At 37.6% G+C, this 22,176-nt stretch overlaps 1 protein-coding gene across 1 annotated transcript in view; it reads right to left on the reverse strand.

Annotated features, from left to right (window-relative positions):
- Positions 1-19,214, reverse strand: part of CDIN1 (CDAN1 interacting nuclease 1) — a 121,581-nt gene extending 102,367 nt beyond the window's left edge. Inside the window, exon 1 of the mRNA XM_014891585.2 lies at positions 18,925-19,214. Within this exon, the coding sequence (XP_014747071.1) occupies positions 18,925-19,025 (101 nt within the window). The 5' untranslated portion in view covers positions 19,026-19,214. The remainder of the gene's footprint in view (positions 1-18,924) is intronic.
- Positions 19,215-22,176: the final 2,962 nt, after the last annotated feature.

Raw genomic sequence — 22,176 nt, forward strand, 5'->3', positions numbered from 1 at the left:
CCATATGAAAATAAACTACTTTTTCAGCCTTATAATCTTAGCAAACAAGTTGTGGAAATAGAGAGTAATTTGCATAACATATTTTTCTAATTTCTTTCTGAAATTAAACAATGTTTGTTGCATGAATGTTTGGAACCTATTCCAATGCAAAATCCACACAGAGACCACTATAAGTAAATACTATTTCACCAATGTTTCAAGTCTCTTCCATTAAAATATAAAGCTATTTTGTAAGGTCAAATTTTCAAACAAAAATATTTTCAGATGTAATACAGAACAATATATATTCACAATAAGGGATTAAGAAATACGTTGTGGTAAAATGTGAAATTAAAACTCCTAAATATTCTGAGATTAGGCTTCAATGACTACTAAACGTCCTCGCCTTAAAGACAGCAGAACTTGTCTGGTACCCTTTAAGTATCTAATCAGGGAATCTACTGACAAAAGAAACTGATAGCAGGCAAGTAGGGGTTGTCTCCACATACACTTTGATAACCTCAGTACTTGTTCACCACGTCTCCATTTCCTAGTATTCTCAAGAATTCTGCTTTTAACTCTACCATTAATTTTTTTGAGAAAATTAAATTTAAAAAACCCCAGTGCTTGAGACTAGCAAAAGTAGATGATGTGCTATGTCCTTGATTTCAACTACTCCAAGTTACTTAGCAAGAAGTTTCTTAATATCCAGGAAAGAATCAGTGAACATCCCAAAGCAGAGGCATACAGCAGCATACCAGAGACTGAGGAAAAAGGCAAAACATCTGTGAACTCCTCATTTGCACTCAACTGTACATCATCCACACTTTATTTCAATTTACATGAGTTAAGACTGGACCAAAAACATGTTTGCAAGTTTGACATCTTTATCTTAGTAGCACAATCTAAACGTTGAACCATTAGACAAAAATACACTTGAAGTAATTCCTTATCTGATGTTGGCTGTGTGAAGAAGGGTGTTCCTAGGGGGCCACAGCAATGGACCTCAACAAGCAGTTAGGGCAAAGAAGACACAATTTAAACCAGGGGTTTATCCTTCTTCTTTCTTATCTGCCCTACTGATAGGGCCAAGGTCCACACATTGAAAATATACTCAGTAGGCTATTACTGGAAAGCAATATTTGAAATATTTATTTCGTATTCATCCCTTCATTTTGTTTGGATTAGTCTATTATGATACTTCCTCTTATGCCCAGGAAAAGAAATAGATCAAAAGCTAAGGCAAGTTTTTCAGACTTCAATCTCAAATTTACTTTGACAAAGGGGACAAAGGGGAAAATAATTCTACTTCATAGCTTTTTTTTCAACCAAACTATATTGTCCTGTACAAGTTAGGTGTTTAAGTTTAGAAAACTATTTTTATGAATGAATGGCAATTCAAAGCTAATTAGACTGTTCATTTTGTATTAAAAAAATAGCCTGCATGTAAAAAGCATATATGTGCTGAACTAAATAAATCCCTAAACACCCTTAAACAATTTGCTCCTAAAAATATATAATCAAATTTAGAAAACTATAAACTACATTTAAAATTTATTATTTACATGCAATTAATTACAAAGACAGCCAGGTGGCTTTCATTACATAAATTACTGTTAATGACACTTGCCTCATGCTGCTACTGTATTTAGCATTTGCATGCATCACATGTCAAGCACACACACTGTTGCATAGGTTTCTCCAGGGTAAAAAGTGAACATCTTAAGTCAAAAAAGCTACCAGTTATCCAATCAAAACTGTTAATTCCTTAAACAAGTCAGGATCTTATTGATGTTTCCCATTCAGGATATAACCTAAAATATATTCAGGATAAAATTTCAAGAATCAAAGACGGATGATATAGAAGTGATAGTTTTTAGTAAATTCCCATTTTGGTTATGATGTAGATTCAAGGCAAGAAATTAATCCATTTATAGCTAGTTCCCTTGAGATTTTAGAGCCCTAGACATTGTTTATAATTTTTAAAAATTACAATTTTTAAGCTATTTACAATTATAGAACAAAACAGGAAATAAAAAGATAGCAATTATTGTCTACCTACCCAACAATGCAGTATTTTGTCTTGTATATCTAAGTTGTTGTACCATGCATGCAGATATTTACAAAGCCTACTTTCAGCCCCAGGGATACAGCTTATTATGCCATAGAGGGAACAAAGTAATTAACGCCACTACTTACTTCCCCTTGGAAAGATTGCAGAAATGCATAAGAAGAAAATCCATATATTTCTTTTTACTAGTGTTCTTCCAGCACTCTCTTTTTAAAAAAGCTGTCTACCTAAAACTGGCAGGTAATATGAAGGGAACATCACAAGAGCTGATCACAACATTACATTAGCGTATCCTAAAACTTCTCTAACCCGGATTTCCACTCCAATCAACAGGCTTTTCCTTTCCCTTCCTCCCCTCTCCAGAGGATTTATCTGGTGTTCCTTATATGTTGCCCTGAAAATACATACAATGACTATAAGCTTTGTTTTCCACAGTGCCACTCAGGAAAGGCTGGCTTTCCAGAACTCTTACTCCATGGAACAGAATCTAATGGAACACTAATGGAACAGAATCATTTCTGATATAAACAGTCAATTAGATTGACTATACAGCATCACCTTCACTAAGCACCAAAATTTCACCAGTTTTGGTAAAATGAGACTAGAGGCTTTGACAAATGTGGAAGCCAAGGAAGAACAAGTATTAGTTCTCTGTTAAAATAATATGAAGATGACCTCAGCATGCATCAAGTAATATGTCATGACTCACTGACACTTCCTTAAGTTTTGTGACTTATCAAAACCATAATAAAAATACATATTACTGTCTTTATATTAAGTCCATAAGCACTAAAGTAAAAAAAAAAAAAAAATGAGGAAGGGTGCTAAATAAACTTCATTGGAATTCATTGAAACTTGACTGATAATACCCTTCAGGCAGCTTTCAAAAATGCCTCACAAAAAACATCCAAACTACCCCCTACGCTCTCATATTTTGAAGTTTTAATATACTACAGTAAAGCAGCAAAGGCCACAGAGCCTTCTTCTCTTTCAGATTAATTTTAATTTGTTCTTCACATTCAAATATCAGGTCTTTATAAGTTACCTAATTTCTAAGAGTGACAAACTATCAGAATTAGCACTTCTGAAAATAGTGAAAATTGAGAAAGGGAACAAAATATTCTCAACTGGAGTGTTTACATGTCTGCACATTAGTGAGTAACTAACAACTTACATATACACATTATACATGACATATCTTATATGAGAGTGTATATTCTTATAAAAGAGATCTCTACTTTTAACTAAAGGGTATCAATAAGAGGATGCTGAGATCAAGTCTCTAGTTTTTAGAAGCCAAAAGATTTAGAGTAATAAAACAGCTAAGCCATAAATTAGTACTTTGAGGTGGATATCCTTTGTTTTTAAACTTATCCTTCTAAGAATAAGTAAAAGATCCCACTATCAACTTTTATTTAAAGGTAATTTCTCCTTCCTCATGACAGTAAAATTTTAAGGCCAAAAGTGGAAAAAATGGCATGAATGTAATTTTTACCACAGATATTTTACCAGCAGATATGCAAACATTTTTTGTCTCTCTATACTCCCCAAGTATTTTGTTAATGCACCTCTTTCCACTAAACCAACTGCAAAGAAATATTTAACTTAAAGTTATGGCTGTTCATATGTAATCTGTTACCTGGATTAAAAAAAAAAAAAAGGCAGAAGGCCTCTCTATCCACCTAATCACCATATCAATGACACATGCCACAACAGAGAAGCACTAGTTTATTTGATTGATCATGGTAGATAAACTCCAAATAACAGAGAAATTAACAAATGCTTGACATTTGCTCAACATCCATTATTCTGACACTGCTTTCAGGATTTCAAAGCCTGGGAGTATGCTTAATCAACATTCATATTCCCTAGTGAGCTACAGGCACCATATTGCGCCCCGCCTTAGTACTGATGAAAACTGCATATTGGCCATTTCCAAAATGTTCTGGGACTCCATGCAGGGCCCCTTCTCTCCCTTGTTCCTGTTCTGCAGTTTTCTTTTAAACACTTCCAAGACAAAAGCATCTGCCAGTTTTTCTCTCTAGGGATGTATGCAAAATGAACTTAACAGTTTTAAGGCAAGAGAAACCCTCACATCTAAATTCATTCATAGGACAGAAAAGGGCCTAAGAGGCCTCTCTAGGGACAAAACCCTGCTGAAATTTTCCCCGACAACAGTGGGAGCTTTATAAAATCTAAGTCCAGACAATTTCCAATTCAAATGCCCAGCATAGCATGACCTTTGTCAGATCTATGAGCCCTAGATGCACCCACTATTTTTTTATTCTAACCAGCACAGACATTAGACAGGGTACTACTGCTAAGCAGGAGGTTGACTATTTGCATGCTCTTCTATTGTGAAAATGTAACAGTGACAGCACTGTGTCGAATTCTTTTCCCCCTAGAACTTTAACTCCATAGGAGAGGCATAGCTGACAGATGACTCTCCCAACATCTGTGTTATGTACACTGCACAGCTGAGGAACCTTGGATCACTGTCACGGCTTCTCAGAGATGACCTACACCTTTCTTATATCTACACATGATCAAAAAAGTAAAATAAAAATTTGAAAATGCCTTTCCTTAAATGAAAAGTAAATATGGCAAGAAAGATTAACATAATTTAGTCATTAAGCTGTTCACATAGCAGCTCACCATATGTTGTATAAATGTCCTATACAAAATAATTTATCAGACCTGACACGTTGCACATCATATTGTATTATTTAATATGCTTACTAAAATTTCATGGATCAAGCGCCACTTCTGAAAGCGTACAGAAAGCCCTAGAAAATATTTCTTCATCTTCTGTGATTTATTTTGATTGCCTTTTACAGCTACATGATAAAGTAGAACTTGCAAAATTATGAGGTTAGGGTTTACACAGCTATTGCTTCACATACTATAACAATTGGCTTCATGTCTATATAACATTTTACTTGCATTTAATATTCAGAAGCACATTAAACTAAGCACGCTGCTTTCCACTGCATATTTTAATAATTTCAACTGGTTATTTCAGTAAACATCCTGATCTACTAATGCAAAGTTCCACAGAGAGAGAGAGAGAGATATCCTTGAAAAACAAAACTAAAGAGCTAAGAATTACAAAACAAATTAACACAAACAAGTAACGTGATACGTGCTGACCTCCCTAAATCTGTCTACATAAAAATATATTCATTTCTACATATTAGCTGAAACATTTGAATATTATCTTTATATTACTGTGATTTAAAATGTTAGAATGACTGGCATCTGTTGCAGATAAATGGACAACATTTTCTATCCAGAAACCTTGAAACCACACAAAAAATAACAAAGTGTAAGAATGATCGTCTGTCACTGTCGAGGTCCGGGTCTAAATAGTAAATTAAAACAAAAAGTGTAAGCAGGAAGCTTGTGAATAATAGTTCTTGGGCAACCAATGGAATTTGTTTGGAAAAAAATGCTCAGCACTTAGATGACATATCAAGCAGACAGATATGGCTAGGAAAATATTTAGACTGAAACTATGCATTTATTCCATAAAGGACCATTTTCCTTTCTTTCTCAGACCACTGATGCCAAAGGAACACAATATAAATGAGATAAAAAATACATAGCCCAACTTACTGTTTTTGGTCAACAATTATATTCTCCTGTTCCTAATAACAGGACAAAGGAAAACACATTCCTGTGTTAGATCACTCATTGCAATAAGGTCATTGAACTTCATTTGGATTGGAACTTGCCTGGCTTACCTGCCACCTGGTCAAAGCAGATCTTCCTTTTTAAGCACTGTAACAACCAGAGATCTAGCTTTCAATTTTTTTTTCTTTTTGTATTTTGTGCACCCTAAGAAAATGCACTTGTCTAGGAGGACATGTTGCTCAGCTGTGTTGAAAATGAAAGGAGAGCTGCATTTACAACATACATTTTATATTAACGTCATAAATGGCTAATGTGCGATAGCCATTTCATATATAGGAGCACACACTCACTCTCTGCCCATTAGTTACTGTACACTCTGTGAGTCGTAGTCTCCAAAGGAGCATCTGTATTCTGCAGAAGAGATGCAATAAAGGACCGGATGCTACCAGTATCAACAGAGGACTCATAAGAAGTTCTGCCATCTCCCAGCCAACCACAAATAGAAAGAGAGATACGTGATGTCTTTATTGTTGTCTGTGTCCTCAATTAACAACAGGGAACTCCAAAAGACCCTTTATAGTAATTCAGTCACAGGAGTGAGTATTACTTCCATCCTGGTCACAGTTTCTATGTTGCCTTTGAAACGGTTTCAGACAGGCTGCATTGCGTAAGAGATTACCTTCGCTATCACACAGGTCCTGTTCAAAGGAATATTTGATAACATTTTGCTTTCTGTGAAAGAAGAATGTGTGCTATCTTAGGACATTTTTATTCAGTGTTGAAGTTTCTAGAGGTATATGGGAAACTAGGCCATCAAATGTTTCCAAGACTTTGAAGGTCTGAATACAGATATGCAAATAGAGGACAATCTCCCAAACAATAAAGTCCTCTTCAGCACAACATCCTGATCTGAAGCCTTTTTCCACTTTGGATAGACAGCAATAGTTCTTAACATTCTATTCAGATGAAAAGGATAAAGCAAGATAGTGAAGTTCAACAATTCTCTGGTACAAAGCAATGGGACTGTTAAAATCAATTAGGCTACTTGATATCCTGGTGTGTGCAATGGAAGGGATAAAATCTCCTGTTCTTACCACCATCATTACTCGAAATGTTATGGACACAAGAATTTTAAAAAAGGTCGTACCAAAATAAAGCACAAGATATGTAAAAATGCTTTAGCTGCTTACAAACAAAAGTTTTTATCCTAAGTTGTTCACAAACTGTAATGTTTTTCCCATGACAGACACAGGTTCCTGTTTGGCAAATATAAGCGTTTTGACAAGAAATTAATTTACTTTGAATTCTTCACTTGAAGTCCATGGACAACAAGGACTTCATAAGATACAAGCTGAAAACTAATGACAGAGGATGCATGCTATAGGAGTTTGAAATCTACTTGTATGGTACCAACTAGTCAAACAAAAACATGAACAAGGCTTTTAACCATCACCTGATCAGAAGAACAGAAAGTATTATCTTTCCATTCCTCTTTCAATGTTGTTGGTTTTTGCTGGTAACAATACTCTATCGAGCTTGTCTTAGAAGACAATTTTATTAGGATCAGTTCCTGCATTGCATTTTCTTACAGAAATTAATCCTTCACATTATTTCACTCAGTTTAGAGTGTAATTCAAGCTTCTGAAACTTTCACATTGCTAATAGAGATAGGTGTTACTTTCACCAGGAACTAAAAGGAATGAACAATTTAAAATTTACTCTTGTAGAAGCATATATGCTTCTTTTTAAAGTGATGCGATAAGTCATAAGGGGCATATATCAGCACCAAAATGGTTGTAGTCATTAATTTAAGTAATAAATCATAGGTCCTGCCAACAATGACAGCAAACAGATGCTAACAAGAAAATGTATTATTTAATATTTTGTGTGTTATAAAAATGCAAGCATTTAGGACACTTCTTAAATTTTTATAATAATATGCATTTAATACATTACTGTATTGACACATACAAGAATCAAATTTATAGGTCACATTCAGGACTTGCTTTCTCTTCTGTGAACACAGAATGGATTCCTGAGAGAGAAAAAGCTCAAGAAGTCAGTGTTTCAAATAGAAGTTTGCAACCAAATCAAATTAATTGCCTTGCTGTCTTGAAGTAAATATCATAAGCATTGAATCTAATGAGAAAACAAAAATCAACTTATTTGCTTTTATGTAAACAGAAGTTTTCCCTGAAAGTTGGAAGGAAAATCAAGTAACTATAAAATTTATCTATATGTATGGACAGCAAAACATCTTACCATTTGCCATGAAGTTAAAAAAATAATTCTATACAATCCTTACACACAGAATGTCAATATTGAATAACTCTCAATGAGTCTGCCAAGCTATAAAAACAGCAGCTTTATTTTCCATTCTGTCTTATTATTTTTTCTTATATCAGTTTATATAATACCATGTAACACTGCAGTTATTTTCACCAAAAGCAACACTTGCAAAAACTCCAAAACCAAAACAAAATCTATGCTAGCAATAAAAAACTTGATCTATTCCATTCCTTCCATTCACAGCCACCCTCCTCTCCGGACCCTGAAAGCCAGACAGAATGACGATCTGATTCTGGTACTGACACATGAGAGCATAAGAAATGCAATTTCGCCTTTTGGCAAGCTCTGCCACACTAAATAGAACCACTGTGCAAACACCTTTCCCAGCCCTGCATCTCTGCTGCTGTACAGCCTGCTGCATAAGGTCCCTCTGCAGGAGGGTCAATTGTTTCTATCATCACTGCTTTTTCCAAACATTTTTGTTTTGCTTTAAGGAAACTATTTGGATAATAACACCCCTGTTTCATTCTGATTTTCAATGAACTCTTGTTATCAGCACAGTTCCTTTCTTGGAAGTGCTTCTCTCAATGCTTTAAAACACTTGAGAAAGCAGTGATCAGAGTATGGAAACTAAATTTTCTTCATTAAATCTACTGAAGCAGATATTAAAAATGCATTTAATATACTGGGGATGGCTGGTGGGCATCACTGACTGTGACAGGCCAGTTACTGATGAGCTGCTGTCAGACGGCCTTCTCAGCAGGGATCTGTGTCTAAGGCTGCTGAAGGACAGCAATATCTTCTCTTGTGTGTAAGCTCTATTCATCTCCCAAGTATTTACTAAATCACAGACCTCTGCACACAAACCCAGTGTTTCAGCGCATGCTAACAAATGATGGATGGCCTAGTCAATTCGTTATGTCCTGAAAGCGTGATTTCCTGCCATTCCAATCATCAAACCTCTAGAGCCTTCAGAGCTGATCAGTCCTGGAGAATATATTTTGCAGGCTCTATTAAAGGAGTAGAGGTTCTTTCCATTAGTCTCAAACTTTTTTTTTTTTTCCCCTGGCTGATTTAAAGAGAACTCTCTCCTTCCAACAGCATCACTGCTACCACTCCTCTATGTGTAAAGCATTCAGTAAATGTACCTTTGGTATGTCAGTGAAATAGCACTCCTAGAACACAAGCCAGTTAAAAAGATGGATTTTGTTTGTGACTACTACAAATACGACAATATTTTATTTAAATTCATCTATATGTCTTTATTATGTAACCTAGACAACCCCCAAACCATTTTGTAACTTAGCTTTTTTGATCAAATACCTTTTACAGCAATGGAGTGCTCAAAAGGACCTGTTTTCTTTGTATTTGCCTAGTGAAACGGACCAGAACACTCTTAATTACATACCTCTTAAAAGCATAAGACACTTAGGAATAAACTTTCAAAAGACAGGCTAGCTGTCAAAGAAACAAAGCTTCCAGATTTCACCCTTTTCATAGCAAGGCAGTATCGTGAACAGCCTTTCTTCAATGCGCTAGAGGAGAAATTTTATTTACCTATTCAGTGATCTATAGGAGCAGAATATACATGCCTCATGCCTCTTATTTTGAAACACTGATTTTCAAACAAAATAGTCCACAGCTGATGACGAGTCTACTGTCTACAGTACCACAAGTTTTTAAAGGTGGTAACAGATATAAGTAAACTTTAGGTAAACAAGCATTTGGTTATTCTGAAGTGCAAAGACCTTGGATTTCTTTGCTTGCTAGGTGTGATCCAGACATAGCCAGTACAAACCAATCCACATTGCCCTACCATTCACCTCAACCTTGACCTGGAGATTAAACTCACTTTTATTGCACACAAAGGTCATCTGTGTTAGGTCAAAATTCAAAGTCCCTTGTCAGCTAAGGTTGATATATTCCAACCTTTCCTACTCTAATGCATCAAATTTTTCATGGTGAGGTCATATTCAGCAGACAGTGTATTCAGCAATTTATCGTGCATTGTAATATAGCCCAGAATATGACCATCCAAAAAACAACGCATGAATAAAATATTTTCCATTCTGATGTAGCAAATCCCCTACATTCATAAAACTCAAGCCTAGACTTGTTTGTAGGTTTCAGAAGAATTGAGTTGTTTCTAAAATACAATCAAGAATTACCATTTCTATCACAATATTCCTTAAATACAAGCAACATGAATATAATGGTATCCTAAAATCCACAAGTCAATTAAAAAGCACATATGGTCAGTATTAAAACTTCCACTTCATCCTTCCTTAACAGCCATCATAATCTTGCCTTTAAATCTACAGACATCTGTTGGTCTGTCTGATGACACCAAACTTGCTTTAGAATGAAATACTTAGAAAAAGACTATGGCATAAGACTTACATTCCTATCCCACTGGTGATTATCACATCCATGGAATTTAAGAAGCGTCAGAAAGTACAACAAAATTAAACCTCACAAAGCAACACAGCAGCCTACATGGTGACCAAGACCACTCTCCCAGCTTCGACATATGATTCTTTTTTTCTTTTCCCTTTTTCTTTTAAATCCCCTTCTGCTTTTTCTATTTTCTTTTCTCTCCTTTTTCTCCATTTTATTTTTTCTCTTGCATTTCACCTCTTTTCCCTCTTGTCTATATTTTTCTCTGCATTTTCTCTGCTTCTTTTTTTCTCTCTTTCTATTTCTTTTCTTCTGAATTAAACAAAAGCACTTAACACACAGCTCCAACAGACTCAGAATGCATTTTCAAATTATAGGGAACTAATTTCCACATCTGCTTTAAAAGGCCCCCTCCAATCATTGTATTTCACCATCAAATCTTCAAAGGATATAGGACTGGCTTCTAAGTGGTTTGTATAAATTCCTCAAGGCCAAAAAAGGTTTCCCTTTACTCAGCCAAAATGAATGTCACAAGTGTAATAAGTCCTTTCTATGTATTTTGTTTTTATGAAAAGAAATGTACTCCTATATGGTAGCACTTCACAAACTGGAAGGGGAAAATATTAAGAGAGAAGAAAGAGATTTATCAGTATTCAAGAATTCAGAAAATAAAACTTTAATTTTTTCTTGTATTTCAAACAAAATTTCAAGACTAATGATTAGAATAGATTTGTATTTTGCTAGGATGGACAACATATGTTGGAGTGCATGTAAGGAAGAAGATGGTTACACTTATAAAAAATGTGACAGAAAACTACAATGGACTTCCTTCAAAATTAACTTTCACGCTGACACACACATATATTACACTTACTTTTCTATTAATAGGTCACACACAAACAACTCAAAAAAATCCCTTCTATCTCTCCAAAAGAAATAAAGCATCCATGTCCTGAAAATCTAGTATTTACATGTGCCAGTGGAAGTTTTCTGCCTAATACCTGTCTGTTGATTTTGGGAAAGCCACAAACATGAGCAAGATTATATTTTCCATTCGACTCTGAAACCTCCCACTGCTATCAATATCTAACTTTTAAGTCAGTATATTCTGTTTAATTTGATGAATAATAAAGGAGATAGTTTTTCTGAGTTATACACTGATTTTGTTGATTTCCTTCACACAATACTTCTTATTATAGGAGAGGACTGGTATCCTTCCTATTTTGGGTCATAGCACTAGCAAATAGTTTGTTAACAAGTCATACCAAATCCATCCAGTTGTAAGTTCTTTAACACTTGTTCACTGATATTTAATTGAAAAGAGAAACTGCCCACTGGTTCAGCCTATCAAAGCTGTCATATTCTAGATTTTCTATGAAGGGCTCAAATAACAAGTACATCTTTCTGAAGAGAACATTATCAGTTGTTCACATAATTACTTTGCACAGTTAATTTTTTATTTCATTTTAGGATTATTTAAAATATGCTACATTTTATTGTGTGTCACTTCTTGAAACTTGTATATTTCAACTAATGACCCAAGACCTCTTTCTCTCTTATCAACCTGTTTATCTGTAAGGTTTACTGCAGCTTCAAGTACATAACAAATTTTAAATTATATTAGGTTTTTGCTACATAGAGTAGACAAAAACAAACTCCGTGTCAAACTTTGTTTACTCTGAAGTCTAATATAAAAGAAGAAAGTATAAAAGTTTGAAAATTCTACTGCTTCATTGATACTCTCATTAAGTTGTCCAGAACATTTGAACACAGTACAGTGGTACAGTGCATTTGCCACACGATGAGATCATTTATATATAGGCAGAGCATGAATTTATGTCATTGCTAAGTACTGAAAATATAGAAATAGGGAGTTTAAAATGCACATTTCAACTTTTTTTTTTCAGAATAAGATTCTAGCACTCATATGCACAAAGGTAACTTTCTAAATGAGATTTGCTAGATTAGTGTTTGCAGAGTAATGAAAAATAGCCTAGTTCTTCTGCTTTTCAACATAATTAATCAACTATTTAGAAGAGCAAGGAGAGGAGGAGAAGTTACAAGAATAACGTTGGGTTTGCTATGACAAGAACATTTCTAGGCAGAAGAGAGCACCACTGAAGTGTCACACAGCAGTAGGCTGCCTGCTCATAAATACAACCTGTCTAATAACCCTGTGCCTGAGTTCACAGCCTCCAACTCTGCGAGGGAGGGAGGCAGATATCTGCCCTCTGCTCATGAGCCTCACTGCCAGTCTGCCTTCCCGGCTAAGAGCAGCTCCAAACAGCACTAGAGCAAAGCACGAAGAATTCTCCTGCCACCCCGACTCAATCTGCAGGGTCCAGACACCAGAACATAGAATTGGAAAGAAAAAAGAAAAAGGGGGGACGAAAGAGTAGAGCAGCTCTGCCCTCCTGTTTCTCATCACAACCATCATGGGCTCATCAAGACTGCTTGACAATCTAAGCAAGTGCAACGAAAGCAGAATTAAATTGTTCACAAAGTAGCAACATATCACCCTGTAAATAAAATTGGCTTCAAGAGAACCCTATCCACCCCCAACTCTAAAAATCAAAACAAGAGGCAACAATGACACTGGAAAAGAGGAAGATAAAATGTTTCCTCAGTCTTAAGCTGCTGGTAAAAGAAATAGTGCTTATACCATACATTTAAACTTCTTTAGGGCCTATGTTTCAATATGAATCACCACAGAGAAAGTGATAAAATAGAGCAGACAATAAACAGATTATTTTTCCAACTTACACTGTAACACATTACTGTGCAGATACATTTTTTTTAAATTAAAATCTTGCTGAGATGCTTTCCAGGTCTAGTGTCATTTTAAAAAGCTATTAATAATTTGGAGAAAGAGCAACACAATTACTAAAAATGTATGGGAAAGCTGAAGTGATACTAAGTAATGAAGAGCAGAGGTCAGCAATGCAGAGGAACGTGCAACCCTTAATATGCTGTGGGAACAAAGTGAGTGCATTCCAATAATCAAATATGAAGTTACACACATTAAAACCAAATAGCCATACTCAAGTATATCAGTATGAAGCTGTGCATCACATTTTCCTCTTGCTTACTGGGAAAAAAAAAAGAAAAATTTTAAGAAGTACTTCTCTCACATTTATGCCAGGTTCCCTTATCTTTCTGCTGTGAGAAAAGCTCCTGCTGATCACGTGGAAGTAAGTTTTCACACAAGGGACACAAACAAGACGGTACTTTTTTGAAGAGATGCACAAAAGTGGTGAACTGCACATAGCAGCTGGTAAAAGTAAGCTGATAAAAACAGCTGATATTTTGAAACCCTAGTACCTTGAAGATCTCTCTAACAGAGTTTGTACCTAAATAGGCTCAGAAACTAATGCTTCTTCTAAAGGAATACAAGCGAAGGTACCTAAAGGAAAACTGGGCTAGAGGCATCAAGTTTGCTTAACAACTTGAAAAAAGGAAGAGAAACAATACAGACTACACAAATTGTGCTATGGAAAAATATAGGACTCCTCAATGGACTGAAACACATTTCACAACAGTTCAGTCCAAAAACTTGAAAAGCATGGGTTTTGGAATCACTAAAAGATGCTCAAGGCTACTGAGACAACTTGAACCATAAGAAAGTTTCTGAAATCTCCAATTCAAATACAACATGGTGTAAGAAACTCAAACACTCAGACCAGAACCAAACTAGAAAAAAAACTTACAAAAAAAATCCCCAATACAGTATCACAATGAATTGGCTCACCAAAGCTTACCTCCTTAGAACGCTTGGTAGAGACCAGAAGACTGTCATGGGTAACCCAAAATGTTACTGTATTCTGTATGTATCCATGCCCAAAAATTGTTACAGTCTCTTTTAAGATCCAACGCATGCGGAACTGGAACCGCAGGGCAGAGGGGGCACTGCTGCAGTCCCTTTTTAACTTGGAGCTGGGAAGTGAGGAACAAACTCTCTGCTGGCAGCACTTACTGAAAGTGGAGGCTCCGCTTTGGAGGGGTTACTTTGGGTGGTTGTTTGCAGTTTTTCCCTGGACTTGCAATAGTAGCCACTTGGAAAAACTGCATTTCACAATCAAAAACTGTTTTGGAGTGAACTTTGCAAAGCCAGCGGGTCGGCTGGGGCCCGGTCACCTCGTGTCAGAGCTGACAGACCAGTTTCTCCCCCACAACAGACCCACAGTTTGGAGACATCAGCTCCAACAGGGTCAGAGTCTGGCAGGCAGTGGTGCTGCCTGCCCACACATACCAGCACTTCTCCCCTGCCCCTAGACGCACTCCACAAGCTCCTGCCTTCCCCAGGGTTTGCTGCCATCCCTCCCCTTTGCCTCCCAGACTGTGCAAAGGTGCCATCTCGGGGACACGGTCTGATGCTCTTTTCCTTTCTCTCCCTACAGCAGTCATCCTTGGTCTTCTTGGAAAGGGTATGTCCGCCACTTTGGGTCTCTCCTTGTTCTGGGGGAGTTAGTGAGATTTAGCAATTTTCTATCTAGTGGTTATTTCTGTTATTTTTGCCTTTTGCAGTTTCACTTGTTAGTAAACTCTTACTTTTCTCACTTATATCTATTCATATTTTGTCTCTCCTTATTGGTGGAAAGGGATTGGTGAAAACAAAGGAGAAGAACTAAGTTCAGAGTGTTCCCTTTAAATTGTCTTAAACCAAGACAAAGATTCTGTCAAGAAAACGGTAACATTCAATCTGAATTGGAAACAAAGAAGAACAGGAAAATATGTACAAGGTATATACTTGAGAAGGGTCTACTCATAAGCCAATTATGAGCTTTAGAAAAAAATTCTGAGAAAAACAATGTATTCTGCCATATACAGAAGAACTGAAACAACTAAAAGAGTAAACAGTTAAACTAAAGTACTAGAATATCAGTTTGGATATGAATTTAACTCTCAGAAGTTGGACTTTCCAGGACAAGTCAAAATAGTTTTTGAAAAAAGATAGAATTTTAAAGGTCTAACATCTTGTCACTGTAAGTAGGTACTGCTAAGAGGATTTGTATCTAGAAGATTCTACTGTGGGAAGCTCTAACTACCGTTTAAGAGAGAAACATGCACTGAAAAGAAATATTTTAACTTTCTCAGAACATTTCCTGCAATGGCCTAAAACCAGTTCTACAATGGCTCATTCAATTTAGACATTAGCTCTCATCGAGAAGAACAGTATCTCAGAAGAACATGAGTCCACAGCTGAAGGGAAAGCTGAAGAATATAATACAAAAGTAACAAAGAAAACCACAAATTATTTGCCAATAGAAAAATTCAGGTGAGAAACTAAGCAGAAAAGGTGGCACACTTCAGCAGAAAAGCACAAAACTGAATATACAGACTTATCGGTCCAGCGGCATATGCGTGAAAAACATCAAAGGAACTACGGATCAGTGATCCAATATTGGCAGAGATTTATTGTGCTTAGTGCTCAAAATCACATTTTGATAATCCTCAGGTCATCCAAATACTCTGCTGTTAAATGGGAACATGTTAGGAGACAACTGCTAAGGATGTAGCAAATACCTTAAGAAAAAAGAACTGAATAATACATTGGTAATTGCCAAGCATGAAATACAAAGCACAACATTAACAGAAAAAGAACAGCAATTGGATACCCATGTTTTTGCAAAATAACTGGATTTTAAGCAAAGTAGACTAAATCCATATTGTATGGAAAGTTACAGGGTTGTAAAATATATGAATTCCCAAAACTTGTATTAAAATATTTATAAACAGTATGAGGAGCAGTTTAATTTTTGCTTTTTGACATTAATAAGTCACATGACAATACTCTCACCTCTTGAAGTAGTTCAATAACAGTAAGGTACAAACTACCCGATTAAAAAGTTATTTAGATTCACAGGTCAGGTTGGCAGCTACCTGTACATTTAATTGTGACAATTGTTTCCAGAAATTACAACTTATTCTTAGGAAGAAACTGCAGAACAAGAGTAGGCCCTTTCACAAAGCATGAAAGAGATTTTATACAAATTAGGAGCACAAAATGCAAGGCTTCAGGAAATACAACAGCTGAGGGAGGAACCAAGAGATACGACAGTATCAGAAAAAAACTGAGCAGATTAATGCAGAAATCCAAAGACTCTCAAGATCTATGAGGCCATAGGAACCAGAAATATTTGAAAACTGTCAATTTATGTATTGCATTGCCAGTGGAATACCAATCCTTCCCAGGGAAAGATTGAAAGTGCAAGGTGAAAGCAGCTATTATGGATGTTAGTACTTTCCAGTTTGAATCAGCAACTGTTACCATATAATAATGGGAAACTGGCTATGGACACCTTCATCACGCTGCAGGTACCATGACAGATTCTGGAACATTTTTTTTAAAGACTGAATTAGAAAATTGAGGTGGGTGAGGGGGTTTTAGTTGATTCTGGCTTTCATAAAGAAAAAAAAAAATCCAGCCAGAAAGTCCAGTCAGACCCTTCCTGTCCTAGAAGAGAATGACAGAATTTCTAGATTATAAGAAAAACTTACTTACTCTACAGTTACCAAACATATCACTGAAAAAACCTCCAATTTAAGACGGCATACAAGTTTACAAATCTCTGCAGCTTACAGCTGGCCTCTTTTAAAGATATAGAGAATGTCAGTTTTCCACATCCTAACATGTGTCTATTTCAATACACCTTCCTTATTGCTACGGAAAGTGATGGCCTTGGAATGCATTGTTTATCTTCTGCATCTGACCTGTTATGAGAAATAAACAAAGAGACAACAAAGAAATATCACATTCTCAGAAAGATGTGCAGACCTCCTCAAAATATACTTAAGACAAGCATTTTTTAAAAAGCTATCAATACATCACTCATATAGAAGATTTTAGCCTCCTCCTAGCATGGGCAAACAAAACTCAGGAGAAATCTACAAGCAAAATTCAGAAGAGGCCATTCTCACATCATAATGCGAATAACAAGATAAGAGTATAGCCCCTTAACTGTAGAAGCAACTGCTACAGCTAACCTCTGCTTTTCAGTGTTCACCATACTTGAGACAGCTCCATTAGAAAAAAAAATAATTCTTTTCCTAAATAACCTTATACTGTTAGTTGCACATAGTTGTTCAGGAATCATCAAGTTCTGACACAGAGGACTCAATGGATCTTTTGCAGCACCAAGTGAGTGGACTGGGAAGTAAAACGTATCAGAAAAGCCCAGTCGTTTTTGGACAAATTTCATTAACATTCATGTGCCTACAGATCTGTCTTGGAAGTACGTTCCTAAAAATAGTGACCGACCTAGAAAACCAACCCAAATTCTAATCTTCTTTCAAGACAACTTTATAAGGACTAGAAAAAGAGAATATGTGCATGTGTATGTATGCATGCACACACAAATATACACTCAGTCCCTCCTACTTTCATCAGCACTGAAGTGAAAAAGCCAAGTCTAAGCTCCTTAGACACGTTATTATGGTAAGTGCTTTTCCAAGTTGCAGAAGTATTATGCAAGGTGAGCTGGGTTCCCAAAATGCAACTCAATGCACTCCCTGAACCAACCACAATGTTTATGATCACTGCTCTGTAACAGGGCAATTCTCTCACATTTTCCTGAAAAGGAAAGGATTTCACTGGACAGTTTAAAAGCCTAAGTTAATGTTGGCTCTTTATCCACTTACTGTAAGTTACAAACAGTGTCAGTTTCATCTGCCATACTTGTGGTTAAGACTAGCAAGGTTCATTCAGGAAGCATATGAATGATTTTTTGTTTTGTTAATTTCTCTCTCTCACCAAAGCAGATACAGTATCTAACCCCCTAAATTTTTCTGTATTGTTTCTGGTGATTTTAGAAACAGCACCACTCTTCTCTGCACATAACCCAATTTGCTTTCCTGTACAATCCAGCAATAGCAATCCTTTCCCCAAATCTGAAAAGAAAGTGAAAAGCCTTGCAAAGTTCCTTGAAGCTCTGCTGTAGCTGGTAGCAAGTAAATTTCAGCAATGAAGATTGGTGCGTTGAGCACATCCTGTCATGGATATCTTTCCATCCTATAGCCTGTGGTCATTTGCAAATGTCTTTGAGAATTGTGAAACAGCTCAGGCAAGGAAGCACATGAATGGCCACAGGTAAAAAGATGATGCCTTTTCCAGTTTCAACTGGAACGCACCAGGAAGAATAGAACTATGGATCCATGAAGTCCCTTCTCCCTAGAAATAGGGGCAACAGTATTGCAGGATGGATTTCACAGTTGGCTTTATTCGTATCAGACCTACTTGGTGTGTAAGAGGCTCCTGAAGGACCCCAAGAGCTTTCACTTGGATGTGTGTCAGGGGCGCCGAGGGTAAGCGTTCTTTATTTTGTGCTAACTCTTCAGGTCACAGAGGGTGGAGCAGTACTCTGCTCCCAGCGGCAGCTCCAGCGAGCTGTCGCTTGCCCTCGACGACTGTGTGCGTGTGCTGGTGATTTTGTACCGTGTAGGGCCGGAACTGGGGCGCGGCGTGGAGCTGGCGCACGGCCCCGCGGCCCCCACGCCCGGCCGCGGCGAGCCCGCCGGCCGCCAACGGGGCCCCGCGCCGGAAGGCGGGATGCACTTACCTAGGAAACTTCTCCTTCAGCTTCCTCAGGCTCTGCCGGGTGGGCTGCACGTGGCCCAGGAACTGGGCTATCTCATCGTACTGGGCTTTGCTCAGCTTCATGCCTCGCACCGCCGGGGCTGCGCGGAGGCGGCAGGAGAGGCGCGGGACGCGCGGGGCGGCGAGGGGCAGGAGGCCAGCGATGGCGGGGCGGAGAATCGCGGGCAACCCCGCTATCAGCCCGCCGCCGAAGCAAACACGAGCCGCCGCGACTGCCGCTTCCCGCAGCTCCGCCCCGCGTCCCGTCCGGGGCGGTGCGAGGGGGGCGGTGCGAGCGGCCATGCCATGCCGCGCTGCCCGGCTCTGCGCAGCCGCTCCGCCGGTCCCGAGCGGCCCGGCCGCCGGGAGCCCCGGGCATTTCTGGCGGAGCAGGGCGCCCGCAGCGTCCCGCCGGGGGATGTGCCCTGTTTGGTGCCCCGCAGATCGCTTCTGCGAGCCGCCACGGCGCCTGCGAGGGCGGAAGGAGCAGGCGGGGCGGCCCCGGCCCGCAGCGGGACCGATGTCTGTGCCGGGTGCCCGAGCGCCTGCGCTGGGGCGCGGACTGCGAGCCCCGCTGTGTAGCGGCTCCAAGGCGTAATTTCCAAGGCCTTTTTCACACGTCACGCTGAAATGCCCGTTTCTTATTGCTTAAAGGGAAAATAAAAGCTGTAGTAGTAAAGCTGCGGATGCAGGCAGGGCCTGCAGCCTTTTACATGCGCAGGGTAAACTCCTTTCCTGCCGACTTCTAGGAGAAAACCATCCAAGTTTGTGTTTGGATTTCCTTCAAAGCTTGTTAAGACTCAAACTCAGGCAAGCAGTATTATTAAGTGCAATTTAAATATCAGTAAGTATACTGCAAGTGTTAGTTTCTGTGCTGGATGTTTTTAATAACTACTATGACTTAAAAGATAGGTATGCTCTCCTATAAACATAAAAGTGCTAGTGGTAATGCAGAAAATTGACCATGTAAGTGGCGAAGAAATACAAGTACTCCCATTGATCTTGATTAAATTGCATTCATGAGCTACATACAGGCTACTCCTGAGGTTTCAGGCGCATAAAACTATGGATTAAGACTGATTTTCTTATTTTTGTAGATTTTAGGTTCTGTTCCCTTGCTTTCTCTCTTGAAAGCTTTAGGATCACATTTTGAGGTTTTCTCAGCATCTTAACTGGAACCTTTACAGTTTGTTGCAAGAGTACAAGATCTAGAACTTGAATGAAGAGCAGATAGCATGGATATGTCAGTAGAGTGAATCATTCAGGTTTCTGATTGAGAATGCTCAAATAATCCTCTATGTCTTGATCTTCCATGAATTTTAGTGAGTTCTGTTTGGAACTGGAAGCCTTCCTAGGAACAGCTGTTTCTGATACTATGGCCTAAATATAAGTGTTTGAAACTCATTAATTACTCCACAGTAAAAGGAAATGCAGTGAACCTAAGCCAAATGACAGATTCTATTCCTCATGCTGAGACCAAAAAATAATACGTGAAATTGAAAAAAAGAGGATTCTTTTAACGAGGAGTGTTATTTATTGGAAAGATACTTTATTTTCTTTGGCTCTGTCAAAGAGTGTAGTAGGAGATATTTATGTTTGGGAGGGAAGATGGTATTCTTTCAAGCTGATATCCACCTTAAAGGCCCATAAGGATATAATTTTCTTGAAACATAGAAAAGGTAATTTTCCCCAATCTTTCCAAAGATTGTAATTATGGCTTTTTCTTTAGAAATAGATTTAAAAGAAAATAATTAAATAGTCTTTCACTACCATTACTACTGCTTATTTAGAAGCAATCAATAGTGCTTCTTTAAAAACAAACAACATCCTTCTATCTTTGTTGTAGCATAATTTCCAGTGAAGATGTTTTTAAATACCTTAATGCTGCTATCTATAACTTCTGTCTCTGTTCATTTTACTTGTTCACTAGTATATGTTCTTGATTTTTTTTAAATAAAAGTCAAATGGCTCTTCAGTCTACAATGTACAGAACAATAGGTTAGAACTGCAATATGAAGTTATAGTGTATGGATCAAACTACAAACATCTAATGTACATATTATGTATGCATTGGATATATTTTGTAATCTCTCCTACTGGATCAAGGTTTTGTAGATTTCAAAATAATTTTTTAAAAAAAGCAGATTATTTTCTAGCATGAAGGTTCACTGAAACCAAGAGGAGCTAATACCCTGCTGTCATGGGAGGTAGCTGCCCTCAGATGTGAACTGCTGCGGGGAAGTATTTTGCATGATGCAGTGCAAAATATAGATGAGAAGTTCTGTGTGCAAAATATAAGCAACTCTTTGCCTAAATCAGTTAATATAGAACTTTTCAAGTGAAACATTCAAAAATCCAGTGAGGAAAAAAAAGGTTCCTAGCAGAAAGTCCATGAAATACTTTTTTCCATCAATCAAACTGCCTTTCCAGTTTTACTGTATCAAATAAACATCAGACTGTCTGTAATTAAGTTATGGACATCTGTACTGTAAGATGATGTAGATGGTGGAAGTTTGCATAAATCCAATAAGGAGCTGGATGAAATATGTAAGAAAAAGAAAAGGCAGGAAAAACTTAAATTTACGTGGCTCAAGGAGACTGAGAGCTGCAAATGGTTGGATGCTGGAGGAAAGTTCTCAAGAAGTAGTTACTGTGTGCTTGCTTTGTTCTTAGATGTTTCCATGGTATCTGCATGAGGCAGCTGCTCCTGATTTTTGCCTTGAGGTTGGTTCCCAGTCTGTCTGTTATATAAACAAAGTTTCCTTCCGAGAAGAAAGTAAAGAGGGAAAAACTATGGGAAAAACAAACACTTGGGAATGACAAGTCAGGGGAAAAACAAAGAGGACATGTAAGCTATTGGGGGAAAATAAGGACAGGGAGACCGAGAAAAACACCTGGCAGAGGACTTCCAGTAATGGCCATCCTTCCTTGTAGGTAGTCTTGGGCACAGCTGGTGAAGGACATTAAGTAATGGACCTTTGTTCCATTGTTTTTTTTTGTTTTGTTTTACGTGGTAATGTGGGATATTAGTATGTGTCTATTACTTTAAGAATATGATTGCTTAGTATGATTTGCAGCTAAGTTCAGAGTTAAAATACCATTCATTATTCTCCAGAGAGCTTAAAATTACTATGTTTTGAGAATAGATAATTAGAATATATTAATGAGGAGTCAATTCACATACAAATTGCAAATTTTGATTTGCTTTTTATGGCCTTACATGCAGCTGTCATTT

The sequence above is a fragment of the Sturnus vulgaris genome, chromosome 6, assembly GCF_052056855.1.
Source record: "Sturnus vulgaris isolate bStuVul1 chromosome 6, bStuVul1.hap1, whole genome shotgun sequence".
NCBI lineage: Eukaryota > Metazoa > Chordata > Aves > Passeriformes > Sturnidae > Sturnus > Sturnus vulgaris.